The sequence below is a fragment of the Neolamprologus brichardi genome, chromosome 7 (genome assembly GCF_056152115.1).
Source record: "Neolamprologus brichardi isolate AB-2024 chromosome 7, ASM5615211v1, whole genome shotgun sequence".
Classification (NCBI taxonomy): Eukaryota; Metazoa; Chordata; class Actinopteri; order Cichliformes; family Cichlidae; genus Neolamprologus; species Neolamprologus brichardi.
In genome coordinates, this window is record NC_142110.1 from 33,419,017 (window position 1) to 33,437,142 (window position 18,126).

The 18,126-nt window shown below is 41.7% G+C and overlaps 1 protein-coding gene across 1 annotated transcript in view; it reads left to right on the plus strand.

Moving 5' to 3' along the window:
* Positions 1 to 2,515: 2,515 nt before the first annotated feature.
* ehmt1b (euchromatic histone-lysine N-methyltransferase 1b) overlaps positions 2,516 to 18,126 on the plus strand; it is a 37,995-nt gene continuing 22,384 nt past the window's right edge. The window contains exon 1 of the mRNA XM_006803489.3: positions 2,516 to 2,552. Coding sequence (XP_006803552.1) covers positions 2,532 to 2,552 — 21 coding nt within the window. The 5' untranslated portion in view covers positions 2,516 to 2,531. The remainder of the gene's footprint in view (positions 2,553 to 18,126) is intronic.

An 18,126-nucleotide genomic window follows, 5' to 3' on the forward strand; every position in this document is an offset into this window, starting at 1 on the left:
AGGGACCAAAAGTAATGGGACAACTGGCTTCTCAGCTGTTCCATTGCCAGGTGTGTGTTATTTCCTTATTATCCCAATTACAATGAGCAGATAAAAGGTCCAGAGCTCATTTCAAGTGTGCTATTTGCATTTGGAATCGGTTGCTGTCAACTGCCAAGATGAGATCCAAAGAGCTATCACTATCAGTGAAGTAAGCCATCATTGGGCTGAAAAAAGAAAACACATCAGAGAGATAGCAAAAACATCAGGCGTGGCCAAAACAACTGTTTGGAACATTCTCAAAAAGAAGGGAATGCACCGTTGAGCTCAGCAACACCAAAAGACCCGGGAGACCACAGAAAACAACTGTGGTGGATGACCGAAGAATCCTTTCCCTGGTGAAGAAAACACCCTTCACAACAGTTGGCCTGATCAAGAACACTCTCCAAGAGGAAAGTGTATGTGTGTCAAAGTCAACAATCAAGAGAAGACTCCAGCAGTGTGAATACAGAGCGTTCACCACAAGATGTAAACCACTGGTGAGCCCCAAAACAGGAAGGCCAGATTAGAGTTTGACAAATGACATCTAAAAAAGCATGGTGGTGGAAGTGTCATGGCGTGGGCATGTATGGCTGCCAGTGGAGCTGGTTCTCTTGTATTTATTGATGATGTGACTGGTGACAAAAGCAGCATGATGAATTCTGAAGTGTTAGGGGCAATATTTTCTGCTCATATTCAGCCAAATGCTTCAGAACTCATTGGACGGCGCTCCACAGTGCAGATGGACAGTGACCCAAAGCATACAGCAAAAGCAAGCAAAGAGTTTTTGAAGGGTAAGAAGTGGACTGCTTTGCAATGGCCAAGTCAATCACCTGACCTGAATCCGATTGAGCATGCATTTCACTTGCTGAAGACAAAACTGAAGGGAAAATGCCCCAAGAACAAGCAGGAACTGAAGACGGTTGCAGTAGAGGCCTGGCAGAGCATCACTAGGGATGAAACCCAGTGTCTGGTGATGTCTATGTGTTCCAGACTTCAGGCTATAATTGACTGCAAAGAATTTGCAACCAAGTATTAAAAAGTGAAAGTTTGATTTACAGTTCTTATTCTGTCCCATTACTTTTGGTCCCTTAACAAGTGGGAGACACATATGCAAACTGCCAAATTCCTACACTGTTCACCTGATGTGGATGTAAATACCCTCAAATAAAAGCTGACAGTCTGCAGTTAAAGCACATCTTGTTCGTTTCATTTGAAATCCATTGTGGTGGTGTATAGAGCCAAAAATGTTAGAATTGTGTTGTTGTCCCAATATTTATGGACCTGACTGTATATTTAGTGTGTATGGATGTATGTGTATTTGTATTTCTTTGTATTTGTATTTTTATTTCTTGACTTTATATTCTTGGTCTTTATCTCTCTTATCTCTTTGCATTCATCTGCTATTGGTACCTGAGCTGTGGTAATGCAAATTTCCCCACCGTGGGATCAATAAAGTCTTATCTTTTTTTTTTTTTTTTTTTGAAGTTTTAAATTAGCTTTGCAACTTTTTGAATAAAATTTCTGACTTTGCTCTCATAAGTTTGAGAGCTTATCTTGTATTTTATCCTATTGACAGTTTTTCCTTATACATTTTTCCTTTTGTCCTTCTTTGCCCCTTGTTTTGTCCTTCGTAGCCTCTAAGAGTCAAATAAGATAACCTTTATTAGTCCCACACGTGGGAAAATACAGTGTTGTCAGAAAAAGAGAATTGCACTTAGTGTTATTGCACATGGGTGGATGTGCGTGTTTGGTCAGCTGCAAAGTCTTTGTGGAGTCTGACAGCAGTAGGAAGGAAAGTCCATGTTAGTACAGAAACCTTTCAAAAGCAGAATGTTTAATAAGCATGATTTGTACGTTTTATTCCAAGAAATCTGCAACTTTTTCCTTGTTTTCCCCAATTTTAGTAAATTTGCCATTTTTCCTAGTAAATGTGTGACTTTGTATTGTAATTTTTTCTTTGTTAATTCCATCCATCCAACTTATTCCGCTTTATCCAGGGCCGGGTCGCGGGGGCAGCAGCCTAAGCAGAGAAGCCCGGACCTCCCTCTCCCCAGCCACCTCCTCTAGCTTATCCGGGGGAACTCGGCCAGACAAGAGATATCTCTCCAGCGTGTCCTGGGTCTGCCCCCAGGGCCTTCGCCCTAATTTGTTCATTTATTTTCTAAATTTTTGTTCTAAATTTTGGTAACCTTTTCCATTTTTTCTTTGTAAATATTTAATTTAAAAATTTCGTTCTAAATTTGCAAAAAAAATGTTTTTGTTCTCCTCAGAAATTTGAGAGCTTTTTCTTGTACATTTCCAAATTTTGTTCTGGGAGATTTGCCATTTTTCCCCATAAATTGATCAACTTGCCCTTGTTTGCCCCTCATTTTGTCCTTCGGAGCCGTTGATACCCCGTCTTAGTAGAGAAGCTCTTCAAAAGCAGCCTTCAGGTGTGGCTTTTTTAACTAGTGCGCGCATCAATAAATGTGACGTAATTCCACGGTGGGCGGAGTTTACGTCCAGGCACCATGGCTTCGGTTGGGACCGAGGTGAGTGTGTGAGCTTTTTCTGCGCCAAGCTTGTTTTCCTGTTGCCCTGTTTTCCGCTCCACGGAAAATATGTTTCGTCCCGACGGGTGGACCAGCCCCCTGTGAGCGGCCGAGCCGCCGGTGTCGAACTGTCGGTTCGCGTTAAATTGGCCGCTGCCAGCCTTGGAGTCTTTTGCTTTTGTGCTGGACCGGAGGGCAACTGAATGTGCAGGAAGATGCTGCGCCCCGGAAAATGAATACTCTGTGCAGGCACGTTGTTCGCTTTACGCCGGGGTCTGATTATACATGGTCCCGGGTTGTGTCACTGTCCTGCCTGTGTCCAGCTTTAGCGGTTCAAAATAAACCACATACACACCTTAAACTTGCATTTTTAGCCAATATTCTCAAAGTTCTTGCTGCACTGTTTGTCGCCAGCTCACTGGTGGCTAATTTGTACACTGTTTTGTAGCTAGCTGTTAGCAGCGATGCTAGCTAACAGCAGAATGCTCACTTTTAAATTCCTAAAAAAAAACGGATTCCAGCGATTGTCCTCTTTACACCGATCGGTCTCCATTTATTCCCCAACAGTGCGGTTAAACGCTCGACTGATAATGCTATCTCCACGGTGGAGTGCTGTAACTGATGCAGTCAAATGAAGCCAGCACTGGCAGAGCTGCAACAGCCTCCCATTGCATACATATGGCGCCAGATCCGGATTCACCTTTTCACTCATTATTTCTCTTTTTTAATCTTTCAATTGTGATTTGAATTATTCTTCGAGTGAAGGCTGATCTGTGTTGGATATTGTCACGGCTCTCAGTGTTGCTGGCTGTTTTGTAGGTGCATTGATTTGATTTGCTTTTACAGGAAGGTTTTAATGGTGAAGGTGGATCATTTCAGCTGATCGGCATGTGCAAAGCTGCCACAGCTTCAGTCTCTGGTGCTTCATTTCTTTTTAGTAGATATGGCAGATTTGGTATGCTTGCTTTGTTCGGCAGAGGTCGCTCCAACAGTGTTGAGAGTATCTCGAGGTGTAGCAGAGAAAGGTGTAGGGCATTGAGCTGTGGAGCCACTTCCGTTTACGCTCATAGCTGGTGTGTGAGTTAGTGACTGAGTGTTTGTTATTTGATGCATTTACCCTCAAACGGCAACTTCACCTCTATTGAAAAGGAGGAAAATGAGGAAATATGCGTGCCAATCTCATGGTTTTAAGCTGATAATTGCAGGCACCATGTTAGAGTACAGTCAGTGCAATTGGAAGGCTTTATTTTTCATGTGATAGAAATGATATGAATGAAATGTTGGACCTTTCATTTTAAAAATTAAAAGACACATTGGTTATCAGATTGGTTATTAACAGGCAACCTGAATGATTGTTTGAATAAATGAATGTAAAAAGGTAAATCCATGAAAAAATATATTCTTTCTACTTCACCCCCTCAGAACCAAAGTAAATCAATTTTACACCCACTTCAAGAGTCACAATCTAAATCCAGAATCGTATTTTTATCACCAACTTTAAGCATTATCCCTGTTTGAGTTTCAAACCTGCTCCAGTTTATTGTGGGACTATAATTTACATGTTCGCGAGACCAACAGGGTCTGTGTGGTTCCCTGTGGTATAAATTTTATCATCAGATGGTGAGTGTAGTGTGAGGGTTTGTGCAAATGGCTAGCTTTTTGGTTTTGTTTTTGTTTGTTTTTTTGCAACCACATGCACTTGTCCACAAATTTACACGATGGACCATAAGCTACACATATGGTCCAAGCGGTGGACTTTAAAGCCATACAACAAGGAGGACTACTTGGCTGTTGGGTTTCTATGTCTACATCATAGTATAAGTGAGGCATTAGTATCTATAGCATAGAGTAAATACTCACCGAAACGTCACGTCTGGTGGTTCAAGCCACGCTTTGGTTTCATTTGGGCTTGTTGTGCACTGCTAAGTTTATGTAAACTAGCGTAGTTGGATTGAAGACATGAGCGTTAGATAATTATATTGATACAGTGATATTAAAAAGGGTGATAGGGTTGTGGTGACACCACTGTGTGCGGCACAGCCAATTTGGGGGCCATAATGTGCTCTTAATATTATCTGATAATTCAAAGGAGAAAACTTGAAACATTTGTGGTCTGGCATTGCCTTGCCCAACAGATCACTGGTCAAAACATGTAATAACATCCATCCATCCATTCGCTTCCGCTTATCCTTTTCAGGGTCGCGGGGGGGCACTGGAGCCTATCCCAGCTGTCATAGGGGGCGAGAGGCAGGGTACACCCTGAACAGGTCGCCAGTCTGTCGCAGGGCCAACACATAGAGACAGACAACCATTCGCACTCACATTCACTCGCACATTCAATTTAGATTATCCAATTAACCTATCCCCACAAGCTGCATGTCTTTGGACGGTGGGAGGAAGCCGGAGTACCCAGAGGGAACCCACGCAAACACGGGGAGAACATGCAAACTCCACACAGAAAGACCCCGGCCTGATGGTGGAATTGAACTCAGGACCTTCTTGCTGTGCGGCAACAGTGCTAACCACCGTGCTGCCCACGGTGTTAGATGTTATAACATCTAAAAGATTATTTATTTATTTATTTTTTAACCTACATTTTGAAACTGGTAGGGTTGGGTACCAAGCTTTGTATTTTAGGTTTTAGGGGTACTGACTGAATTGTATTTATCTCATCAATCCTTTGGGAATGTGCATAGTTAAGAGCAGGAATGTCAGAAGGTTTTAACCCATTTAATTTGTTGAAAACAAACAAAAGCTGAAAAACACTGTGAAAGAAAGAAGCCAAAACAGGAAAAATGTGGTTCCGCTTGTGTGTTCCTGTAAGGAGTCGAGATGATGCATTTTGGACAAGTTGCAGATGAGAAAGCAGAATCTGGCTGCCCAGATAAAGACTATTGCAATAGTCAAGCCTGCATGAAATGAAGGTGGGGTTGGCGGTATAAACGGTATACGGTAGAAATGATATAAATTTGGCCAACTGTAGAGATTTTGACTATACTGCTCTACTGCGATAGCACATGTTAATGGTGTCATCATCAAGCTGCGCCTGTTTTGGTCGAAAGCATTGCAGCGGCTGCAAACAACATCATTGGCAAATTATGCCCGGCGGCAGTAATAGCAAAGAGACGAAGCACTTTTGGAATATGGGGAAAGCCAAAAACTGCGCTTCCTCCACTTCCCTACCATTGATTCATTAATGCTGAATTCTCTCTCAGCTGCTCTATTCCCATGTTGTTGCAGTATATTAATGACTAACCTCGTATTGTGGATGGATTATCTCAGTTGTTCTCCTGACTGAAGTTTGGTCCGTTTATAGCATCCTGCCATGCAATTGCATTTGTCCCTAACCACCAGAAACCCTTACGTTAACTCTTATCGAGTGGAAAAAAGTTAGCGTTCATCCTCCAGCTTCACTGTGCTAATGTTATGCTAACATAGCTGTTTTGCTAGTGATCACGTAGCATATCATTATATACCAGCTAGCTCAACTTCAGTAACCCTGCAAACGTCACTGCTGTTTAGTTTCCTGTCTTCATTTATGTTGGAAGTGATAGCAGAGCTGTACTTTTCATTTTTTCAGAAATCTCTCAGTCAGAACATGGCATATCATGTTTACGTGGAAACTAGCAAGCTAACTTCCTGCTAACTTCTAACTCTGTTGAATTTAATAAATTCTGTTTTCATGCCTGGATGTTAAACTTTTTTGTTACACCTGGTAAAGCAGCAACACTGATCATTTTATTAAAGATGAAAGAATTGACCCTGTGCACGAGAAAATGCTAACTTCCTGGTTTGAGACCGGATGTGGGGTTGTACATTTCCGGTAGCTTTACTTTGCGGTCAATCGCTACTGCAAAGATATACTCCAAAATCATGTCCAAAACTCGAAAACGGAAAGATCGCGTTAAGTTACAAAGAGCAGAAGGTGGGAACACTCACCACTGTTGTGTCATAAAAAAATCTAATGATCAATTTTGATGTTTAAAGAGTTTAGATCGATCAGTTGTTTACATCACTCAACACAAGCGGAATTGCATTACTGCAGCAGAAGACACATCGTCCACATTCAGAAGCACATCTCTGTATAGTGACTGGTCTTATGATTTAAACAGGCAAATGTTCAGCATTCAAACTACAGGTGAAGAATAGTCAAACCAGATGTTTCCCCCATTATGTCGATATCAGCTAGTCAAGTACACACCTACACAGCATGTTAACAAACCGTAAAAAAAGCCACACAAAAATGAATGATTGCTGGTAAGGGTTTCTATACATCAGTATTTATGAAGGGTATGTTGTGACTTACCTTCAAAATTACAGCGGTCCCTTGCTATAACGCGGTTCACCTTTCACGTCGCAGTTTCGCAGCTTTTTTTTAGTGCAAGTTTGCATGCTTTTTTTACGTCACATTGTGTCCTGCGTCCTGATCGCTGCAGACTATCTCCTCCGTGACGTCTCTCCTGTACAGTACAGAATCGCTGCATCGATCGCTAGCAGTGTGACTCTGAAGTGCAGTACTGTATGTCCACGATGTTCACAAAACGTTTTGCACCGTCAAAAAATAAAATTTGCTACTTGATTTCACCTATCGCTGGTTATTTTTAGAACATAACACCCGCGATAAATGAGGGACAGCTGAGAAATATAACATTTGAATCCCTTTTCTCTTTTGCTCTGAGGCGTGGGGAAAAAATATCGACAAGTCAATGAACATCATTTACAGATATATTGGGTAAATGCCCGAGACATCTATAGAAATGTAAATCGCCGCTTGATTCATTCATTTGCTTAACTTGTTTTGGACCGTGAACAGGGTGTGAATAGGACACCGGAAACAAAGCTCCCCACAGGAGTTTCCGTACCGGAAGTAGCATATGCTAACGTGCACATAGTCAAAAAAAATGACAGTTTTTAACTCTCAGTGATGCCGCAGTGTTCGTTTGACTTTGGGACCTGGAGCAGACGGAGTTTTGGACCCAGATTACTTGCGAAGCTCCTGACTACGGCAGCTGTAATGCTCCGACAATCCATCCAGTGGTGCGGCTTCATAGCTTACCAAAGTCGTTCTAAAACATTTTTGACAGATTTCTGCGGGCCGTGTACCACATAAAATCTGTTCGAGGTCAGTAAGCACAACCAGAATTCATACATAAAGCACACTGTTGATTTTTGAGAAAATTAAAGGATTGTAAGTGTGCCTTATAGTGTGTAAAATACTTTATACAGAAGAAAAAAATATATTGTGATATATATTGTTACCGCACATGCTTCAAATTATACCATGATATGGCTTTTAGGCCATATTGCCCAACTCTAAATGAAGGCATGAATTACTTCCTTACAGTCAATGAAAGATACAATGGGCTTACACTTTAGAAAACCCCTCAACTGGAAGAATCTAGCTCCAACAACAGCATTTATTTGTTTACCAAATGTGAAGCTGTTGTCTGTTTTTTTTTTTTTTTTTTTTTTTTTTTTTTTTTGGTTGGTTTTTTTTTGCAAGGGACATTTAGAAATTATCCAAAAGGGCCAAGACGACATTTAAAGGACGCATAAGGCTAAGCTCAGGAGGGCTAGTTCCACTTCTGTTTTTTGTTGATTCAGGTTCAAGAAATACAACTTTGTCTGAAATTGGGGCTGTGGTATTCTTTTTGAGAGCAAGATAGATTTGTGAGTCATCTGCATAACAGATGACTCACATTGGGATACATTCTTTGAAAATATATCCTAATGGGAGCAGGAAAAGTGAAGAGTACTGGACCTAGGATGCATCCTTGTAAAGCCCCCATGTGAGGGGAGCAGGTGATGATGAAAAACTAATCAACCTGGTGGTGAAACCTTTGCAGAGTTTCTTTAGTACAACTCTCCAGTAGAAAATCAATAAATGATCCAATTCTGTGCCATTATGTGTTTTGAAACCAGACTAAAATGTTTAAGTCAGGGGTGTCAAAGTCAAATACACAGTGGGCCAAAATTCAAAACTGGAACAAAGTCGCGGGCTAACGTTAATATTTATTGAAAAAATCTTCCTCCAGATATAAGAATGACTCTCTTCTTATGGACTCAAACAAGTTTTGCTGAAAAACTGAATATGGAACAAGCAAAGCTTAATACTAAACAATATATATATTAGCTGTATAATACCAGTAGGCCAGCTCTGATAGTAATTTGGTATGGCTTCGCGGGCCAAATGTAATTAGGCTGCGGGCCAAATTTGGCCCGCGGGCCAGAGTTTGACACCTATGGTTTAAGTGATGACATTTTTTCCCCCTAGGAGATCCTGAAACTGGTAGAAAACAAATTTCTCCAGCACCAAAGAGACAAAAGACAGATTAGAGATCAGTCTAAAATGCCAAAAAGGTATAGCTGGGTACTAAAACATGAATTGTACCCAACCCTATTTTTTATTTTTATTTTTTTTGGATACTAAAGATTTTATTAAACCTAGCAGTGTTTGTTTATTTATTTTTTTTAAATAAGCTATTGTAAATGTGTAAGACAGAGCTGCAAGTTATGTAGCACCTATAGAAATGTCCGGCACCACTGCTATTGCCAACATTTATAGTACTGCTAGTTCAACCCCATTTAACCTCATAACCATATTGCTCTGTAGGGATGGGTATCGTTTAGGTTTTATACGATACCGGTGCCAAACCGGTACTTTTAAAACGGTGACGGTGCTTAAACAGTGCTCGAACCGGTGCTTAAACAATGGAAAACACAAACTTTGTCCAAAAACCTCATGTTTTTATTTTTTAGCAGTCTCTTTTTTTCTTCTTTTTCTTTGGTCATTTTAGCCTTTTTGGCCAGGGTGAAGGGAGTATCTGCCATCAAACAAGAAGACAGCCGCATGTAACTACGACGGTGTTTGCTAGTTCACCTTACATGCATTAATGTAATAACGTGGTTAGCCTACTCAACTTAAATTACACACGAACAACATTAAGCTACTCACGCAGAGAAGAACAGCTGCTGCTGCCATCATCCATCATCATTTCTGCTACACTGGCAGCGCTAGGGGCCAGGACTCTACTCTTCGGGTTTTTGGGGGATGCTGCTAACTCCCGGTCCGATAACAGGCACCACTTTCGCAGTCGATGTGCTCGGTGTGAGGTCTTGCAGCAAGCTATCAAATACAATACACTTTTGGCTTTTAAAAAACGCTTTGCGTCGCCAGGAGTTTCATCAGATTCGAGGTGTTACCTCCTTTGCACAGTATCACCTTAAAGCACTTGTTGCAGGCTGCTGAGTTTGCATCTTTTGCTGTGAAGTACAGCCAGAATTTTGACCGCTTCGTCTTGGGCATTTTTAATCTGTAGCTCTGCTCTAAAAGAACGTACGTACCTGGGCCCGCCTACTATCCTTGGAAAGGTAAAAAGCACCGAAATGTGCGCTGCTTTTCGTTCTGGTTACTACCAATTATGTCAGAACCATCAGTACCCATCCCTATTGCTCTGTGGTCATTATTATGCCAAACATTAGTTGATGGTGGAGTTCTTCTTCTTCGTCATCTTCTTCTTCAGCCTTTTTCATTTAGTCAGTTAAAAAAATGGTATCACAAGAAGAATTGACCAGAACTGTTTAGGAGGAAATGTTACTCAATGGGCCAATCCCAGTAACTGAAGGTTGCATTTATGTGATGTGTAGTTACATTTTTAGTGAGGTGTATGATGGGGTACAGTGTAGGGGTTTCAAGCCTTTGCTGTTATGACACACCCCCAGCATAGATATAATGCAGAAGGATCGCCTGCTGATTCTTTGAAGTTGATTTCACTGTAAAAGTGAAAGCAAAGTGGGAAAATGTTTTATTTCCTGTGTGGCAACCCTCCTTTGTAGGAACCACTTCACCAACTAGGTGCCTATATATCCCAAAAGAAAACACCAACATGAAAGAACCATTTGAAAACTAAGGGTAGCATGGTGAACCAGTAGTTATGACTGTTGCTTCAAAGCAAGAAGGTTTTGTGTTTGAACCTCATGGTTGGCTTTTTCTTGGTGCTGCCACTTTAAAGCGTGTGCATCCTGGGTTAATTCGAACATCAGGAAAACACTGGGTGTGTGTGTTATCTTGTCTGCCTCCTTTGCAGAGCTTCAAATCACACTGGGTGTGTAAAGATCAGGTAGGGCAACTAATTCAATTAATGCTAGAGGCTAAGGCTATTAAGGCTAGACATTGTCTCTAAACAATGCATGACGGACTCCACCACATTTTCCCACTTTTCAGCACTTTTTCTTTTATTTGCGGTTGTCACAAGTTACGCACGGTGGCAGCTTTTCAGTTGCCAGCTAAACACACCACTACCAACAACAGAACCCAGTTCATTCTGCTTTTAAGCCGGTGAGGCGTGATTGCTGATGCCGCTCAGGTGTGTCTGCCTCCCCCGCAGCCAAAGCCACAGACCACACCTTGCCACATACCCCCATCACCTGACTGAGGCCGGGGAGCCATCCGGCCGAACCTATTCAGCAGCAGGTATGTGGTGGCTCGGCCACATGGCAAGCGGCCGGCACGCAGGACCCCACTGCACGCTGGTCTCTGGTAGAAACAAGGCAGGTCCAGCTGGTGCGCAGGTCCCTCCTGCACTCTGACCTCCTCCAGTTGAGCATGACTCTCCCTCACATCGGCCTCTGGCTCTGGATGAGCAGGACTCTCCTGCACACTGTCAACCAGCTCAGGCTGAGCAAGTCCCTCTGGTGCCCTGATCCCCAGCTCCGGCAGAGCAGGTCCCTCTGGCACACTGTCTACTGGGTTGGGCTGAGCAGGTGGTGAAAGTGGAGGGGAACAGGTGTGGGCACCTGCCGGGTACTAGCTGCTCCCACCCGAGGAGTTGGTACTGGTGCGAAGGTAGGCTGTGCCTTGGCTGGCCTCAGCCTGGGGACTGGCACGGCTGCCGGACACCCGGACCGAATGGCATTGGCCATACGAGGGATGCCGATGGGGGAGGTGGCAGTGTCAGCCAGGACCCAATCCGAGCTGCATCCGGCACTCTGTGCGGTCCTGCAGCTGTTTCCACTGGCGGCGTAACATTGCCACCTGCTCCTTCCGCTCTCCCGGCCACCATTTGGTTTAGCACCTCGCCTGGCTGGCCCAGTCGTAGTTCCGCCATGCTCGATTTCTGGGTTTTGGCACCACTGTAATTGATTATTGCAGATGCCGGCCAGGTGTGTTCGCCTCCCCCGCAGCTGCGCCACAGACCATGCCCTGCCATGCAGTCATTTCCAATTACAATCGAGTACCATTTAGTGTGCGTGGGGTCGTTATAGAAACGCAGGTGAAAGTCCAGTGACACAATTTGTATACGACACGACACCACAACAATGGAGGACATCAAGACGTTGGTATACCTGCTGGTTAGTGTATGACTTTTTGTTTGGGGACTACGGTGTTCTTTCTTTGTTTACCCATTCCCCTCATTGCTAAGTTTTAATAAGAGTGGTTTTGATTTTCAAAAGAGAGACTCTTTCATGACTCGAGTGATGCCACTGAATAGCCAGTCGGTAGCATGCAGACTGTTGATGTCACATTTTCGGGTTGCTTAAGATCATGTGGAACCCCAGCTGAGTAAGTAATAAAAAAAGTACCTGGTGCTATGTGCTACCACCCAGTGGAAAACCTGAGACGAGTAGGTAGTTCTGACAGCAGTCTACTTGCCTTTGCGAGATGGGCTTCACTGTCAAAATACCCGCTAGTCCCGGCCCAACTCATTGTCAAATGAACCTGTGTCATGTTTATTTGATTTTCAGTTGAATTAGATTTAAAGCTAAGAGAATCCACTGTTTAACAAACATCATGCAGTTTTTTTTTAATATAGTTAATATCTTGTGTTAAATGATTGAAATGATAAAATTGACCAAAATAATCACACTTATTTTTCTCGGTAGAGCAGGGCGATATGACCAAAAATATTTATCACGATATACATTTAAAAATTTGTGATAACGATATAACTGACGATATAATTGACACTAGACAAAATACTTTACAACTCCACAACTTCATTAGTGCAAAAAACCCCATCAATGTATTTTCACTTAAACAAGCAGCTGTTTTTATGTGCATTAAAGTTATATAAAAAATTAACAGTGCAAATTCCTTGCTGACAGTTTAACCAAAAGACATTTCCAGTGGAAATTGGCCGTCATATCCTCAGCATAACCATGTATAATATCCACAAAACTTAAAAAGAGGTTATACACACACAATACGGTAATATTATGTCAAAGCGAGGCGCCTGCCTACGATAGTCGTAATGCTCTGACAATCCATCAAGCGGTGCGGGTTCGTAGCTTTGCAAAGTCGTACTAAGATATTTGACAGCTTTTCGAGCGCCGTGTACGACATAAAATCATTTCGAGGTCAGTAAACACAACCAGAATTCATACATAAGGCACACGGAATTATAAGGGGCACTGTCAATTTTCTGAGAAATCAAAGGATTGATTTTAAGTGTGCCGTATTTTCCAAACAACACGGTAACAACGACGGCCCGCTAGCATGCGCTACCAAAAATAGTGCTTTGTTGTTTATCTGACGGACGAAAGCCAGACCAGTTCCGCACCACTGAAGTTGCAGCATTTTTACAAACCAATTCTGGTTCATCCGTTTCATTCAACGATCCACTTTCGCTCTTCTCATTCTGCGTCGCCGCCATGTGCATATGTAAACATAGGCACTACGCATGCGCGTTTTACCCATATTCTATCGCGATATTTCATTTTCCTATCGTTTCCCAAAATTACACCGGTATTACCGTGAACGGTATGATATAGCCCAGCCCTAGAGCTCAGCATTATATTGTACAGGTGTTTCTAATTTCCTCTTTACTCAGTGTACACTGGTTACATCTGTGTCTCATTCAGACAGGAGATGAAGTTGGAGAACAGCCTTGGACAAATGTCGAGCAGTGCTTTGGGCTCCTGTGGTTGATTTTTATATTGTCGAGATAAAATTGCCTTAATAAGGGAATTGTGATGCTTCCAAATGGTTCTGTGTAGCAGGCACACTTATGACAAATATTCTAAAGATTTTAAAAAAGCAGACACGCTAAAGCCCATGAAGTCATCTATTAAGGTAAAATAACTGATGTGTGGCATTGACTTTTTAAGATGTATTGATACATTTTCAAATAAGATATATGGTTTTTATTGATTAAAATTGGATGTTGCATTGTTTACATTTTTTAGTGTCAAAGCCGTGCCTATTCTGAATATATGCACATCACAGGTTCCACTTGCTCTTCATTTTCTTACATGGTCTATACTGTTGTAGGGATTTTGTAGTAAGTTCTTGGTGCTATTTGACCCCTGCAGCTGTTCAGTATCTTGATTGTTAGATTTGTTCAGTGCACATGCTCACTGCTGTGTTATTGCATGTGCTATATGCTTAAACTAAAACACTCAGATATCAAGTTAAATTTGACAATTTCAAAAACTCTTATTTGAAAACTGTTAATAAAATTTGAAAACTATTAATCATATTCTTCAATAATGAATCATGTTACTTAACTGAGCAGCACCTCGCATCGTGGATTATGAACAATACGGTCTATACTCGAAACAGATCCAGAGATCCGGAAAACTCATAAATGTGCTCTGGATTATGAGTGGTGCATGTTGTTAGATTCGAAATTCAAGACCACTTCAGTTAAACTTAAAATTAAAATAACAAAATGATAACTCGTCTATCTATCAATTTTCTGCCGCTTATCTGAAGTCGGGTCACAGAGACCTTCCTCTTGCCAGTCACCTTCTCCAGCTTATCCAGGGGAAATTAAGGTGTTCTCAAGAGATGCCAAGAGATGTAATCTCTCCACCATACTCTACCCTGGGTCTGTTTCCCGGTTGGACATGTCAGAGCAGAATACCTTACCCAGGGGATGACCGCCTTAGCTGGCTCCTTTCGATGTAGTGGGCTATTCTAAGCCTCTACTGAATGACTAAATGCCTTACTCTATAGTAAGGGAGAGCCCATCCACCTTTTAGAGTAAGCTCATTTTCCCTGCTTGTATCTGTAATCTCATCCTTTCAACTTTAAAAGAATCAATGACAATGATGTTAACAAAAAGATCAGGCCTAGATTAATAGACTTATGGAGTTTCTCAACATCAATGCTCCACCTGGTGGCAGATGACTGCATAAAATTTAGGACACAACAGTTTATCGACATTGGGCATCAAACTACTAGTTCATCTGGTACGGACTAGTTACGGTAGTAGGGCTGCACGATTTTGCATAAAATGAGAATCACGATTTTTTTGCTTAGAATTGAGATCACGATTCTCTCACGATTTTCTTTTCCAATATAAATATTTATTGCACTTATTAACTGCACATCAACTTTGTAACAGTTGAGACTGAACATAAAAACAATAAATAAACATAAAAACAACAAATGGCTCACATTTTGTCGTTGCCGCAAAATGTTGTACTGCTTAAAATTCCATCTCCACCGTTGCTCGACTGTCTGGTTAACAGTCCCTGCCTTGTGGTTATTGGCAAGCTGTTGTCACACTTTGGCAAGGTATCTAGCTAGCATTTTCACAGTTTTATATTAGTAGTATTTTACTAGCACTGACATTGGCAAGCAAGTGAAGTTTTACCAGAGTCCCTCTTTTGCCACTTGGCAATGCCCTTAATCAATTATTTTAAAGCATCTAACTAGATAAAGGGGGAGAGAGGTATAACTTTGAATTCACAGCCATGTACAGAGTTTCATAATATTAAAGCTTTATTAAAACTCTGTTTTCCGTCTTTGGCTGGTTCATTGTTGTTGTGACAGACCTTGATATAATTCAGCTAGTTCTCCACTGAAGATCCTAGGTCTGGTGTACTTGATCTCATCCAGGACTTTATTTCTAGAACTGAAGCTAGCAACAGTAGTCCTTTCTTCTCTGCAGGTCATCCAAAAACGAACACAGTGAAATTGTTTAATTCTTTATCTGGGTAGTTAGTGTAACATTTTCCATGTGATGTGATCATCTCAGAACATAAATTTATTTCTTGTTTAAAATACCACACTGATGACATCTTGGAGATTGTCTTTATTATTTCTCAGATGACTCTGTTTTACTTAACATTAGGGATGGGTATCGTTTAGGTTTTATCAGATACCGGTGCCAAACCGGTACTTTTGAAACAGTGCCGGTTAGGGATGGGTATTGATAAGATTTTCACGATTCCGATTCCATTTTCAATTCTGTTTAACAATTCGATTCTTTATCGATTCTCTTATCGATTTTTTTTTTTTTTTAAAAAGGAGAACACTAAGGTCAATTAGCTTAGATCTTTGTTTTATATCTTCTCTTTGAACAAGATAGAAATTTAGGAGTAACATGGCCTTACAAACCCAACAGTGAGATCTTAACAGATCCAACCTACGGCTCTTCAATGGGGTGTCACAGGGTCCCCAGGAAAAAAAATTGTGAATGTAAAATAATAAAATAAATATTCTTCTGTAGCAATTACACAAGAATATCCAGTAATTTCCCTGCCTACAATTAAACACATTCACTTACCGAAAATCGGGGGCATCTGCTGTGGCAAATGGGTGCAAGCCTTTTACCACAAACTTAGTCACTGCTCGGTGACATTCGTCTATCCTGGCCTGAAAGGAGACGCTACCGGTAGACTGTAGCAAGAACTGCCAGCATCTGAGCCAGACTCTGTCTGTCTCTCTCATCATGGTCACCTAAATGCACAGTAATGGCAGGTTTTGTAATAAGGCAGATCGCGCTAACATAATATGCACTGTTAGTTGATTATTTACCTGCCGTATTAACGGGAGAGGACGTGCAAACGTTACCGCTGCTGCTGGGTTGAGATTCACGAGTCCGGAGCGGAATTAAAAACACGACATTCATTTAAGGTCATCGTGTGTTTTGTGAGCAAATGCTTTTGCATATTCGTAGTGTTTCCTCCCTTAAATGAAATATCTACTTCGCAAGTATTGCAAGTTGCCCTGTTGTCATCCGTTCTCGTAAAGTATAACCAAACTTTTTAGCGTTTGAGCCGCCATGTTTCCTGCCAGGTAAATGACGCTCCGCAACGTGGTGACGTCATTCGGGGCGACTGGAATCGATAAGGGAATCGTTTGCAAAAATGGCAAACGATTCCAAGGAATTGAAACAGTGGGAACCGGTTCTCAATACCCATCCCTAGTGCCGGTGCTTAAACGGTGCTCGAACCGGTGCTTAAACAATGGAAAACACAAACTGTGTCCTAAAACCTCTCATGTTTAGCTTTGTTTTGTTTTTTTTGGTTTTTCTTTTGTAAAAAGTTAACAATGTTAACAATGTTTTCTGCAGCTATAGGGCATATATGGTTTCACTCTATCAAACAAGAAGACAGCCGCATGTAACTACGACTGTGTTTGCTAGTTCACCTTACATGCATTAATGTAATAACGTGGTTAGCGTACTCAACGTAAATTACACACGAACAACATTAAGCTACTTACGCAGAGAAGAACGGCTGCTGCTGCTGCCATCATCATCCGTCATCATTTCTGCTACACTGGCAGGGCTAGGGGCCAGGACTCTCCTCTTCGGGTTCTTGGGGGATGTTGCTAACTCCGGGTCCGATAACAGGCACCACACCCGCAGTAGATGTGCTCAGTGTGAGGTCTCGCAGCAAGCTATCATATACGGTGCATTTTTCGGCTTTCAAAAAAACACTATGCGTCGCCAGGAGTTTCATCAGATTCGAGGTGTTACCTCCTTTGCACAGTATAGTATATAGTATAGTACGTACCTGGGCCCGCCTACTACGCTTGCAAAGGTAAAATGATTGGCTAAAATCCAAAGTGTATGACATCTGAGGGGGGGGGGGGGGGAAAGCACCGAAATGTGCACTGCTTTTCGGTCTGGTTACTACCGTTTATGTCAGAACCGTTACCGGTATACCGGTACCCATCCCTAGTTAACATTTACTCAATGTAAATGATTTGGGCTTTGCAGTCTCTTTTTAGGGTTTGTAACTATGGGGTCTTTTCAAAAACACATTTTTCTAATAATAGATAATAATGGATTTATCCTGGATAGCTTTTTAATGAAGGGTTTCTAGGACCCAACAATTAGATCACCCCTCTAATATTTTTTAGGGGTCCCTTTATACTCCTAGAAAAGCTTAGACACTTCAGGAAGTGGACGTGGAGTGTCTGAGGGTGTATAGCTGTGTGTTATCATCAGAACTTTGGCAGCAGATCCATTAGCTTCCTCTGTGTTGGGCTTGTATGAATCAAGTTTGTTCCATCAATGCTCAGTCAGATTGAGATTTGAAGCTTTTTTTTTTTTTCATTTTAGTCCACATTGATGCCTTGGGCTTTATTATTTGATTTTTGGCGTGTGGAGTGTGGTGGAGTGTTTGTTTTGCTGGCCTACACACGTGTTCATCAGGGAGAGCTGTTGGCAAGTGAGGTTGTCTGGTCCCACTGAATAAGAATAACAAATTGAATTTTTGCTTCAAATGCTAATCTCTACAAGATATGACAAAAATGGGTGTCTCCCAGGCCTACTTCTGCTGTCATTGTCCATGCAAACTATAGGCGATATCTTCCAGTATCTTCAAACAAAATCAC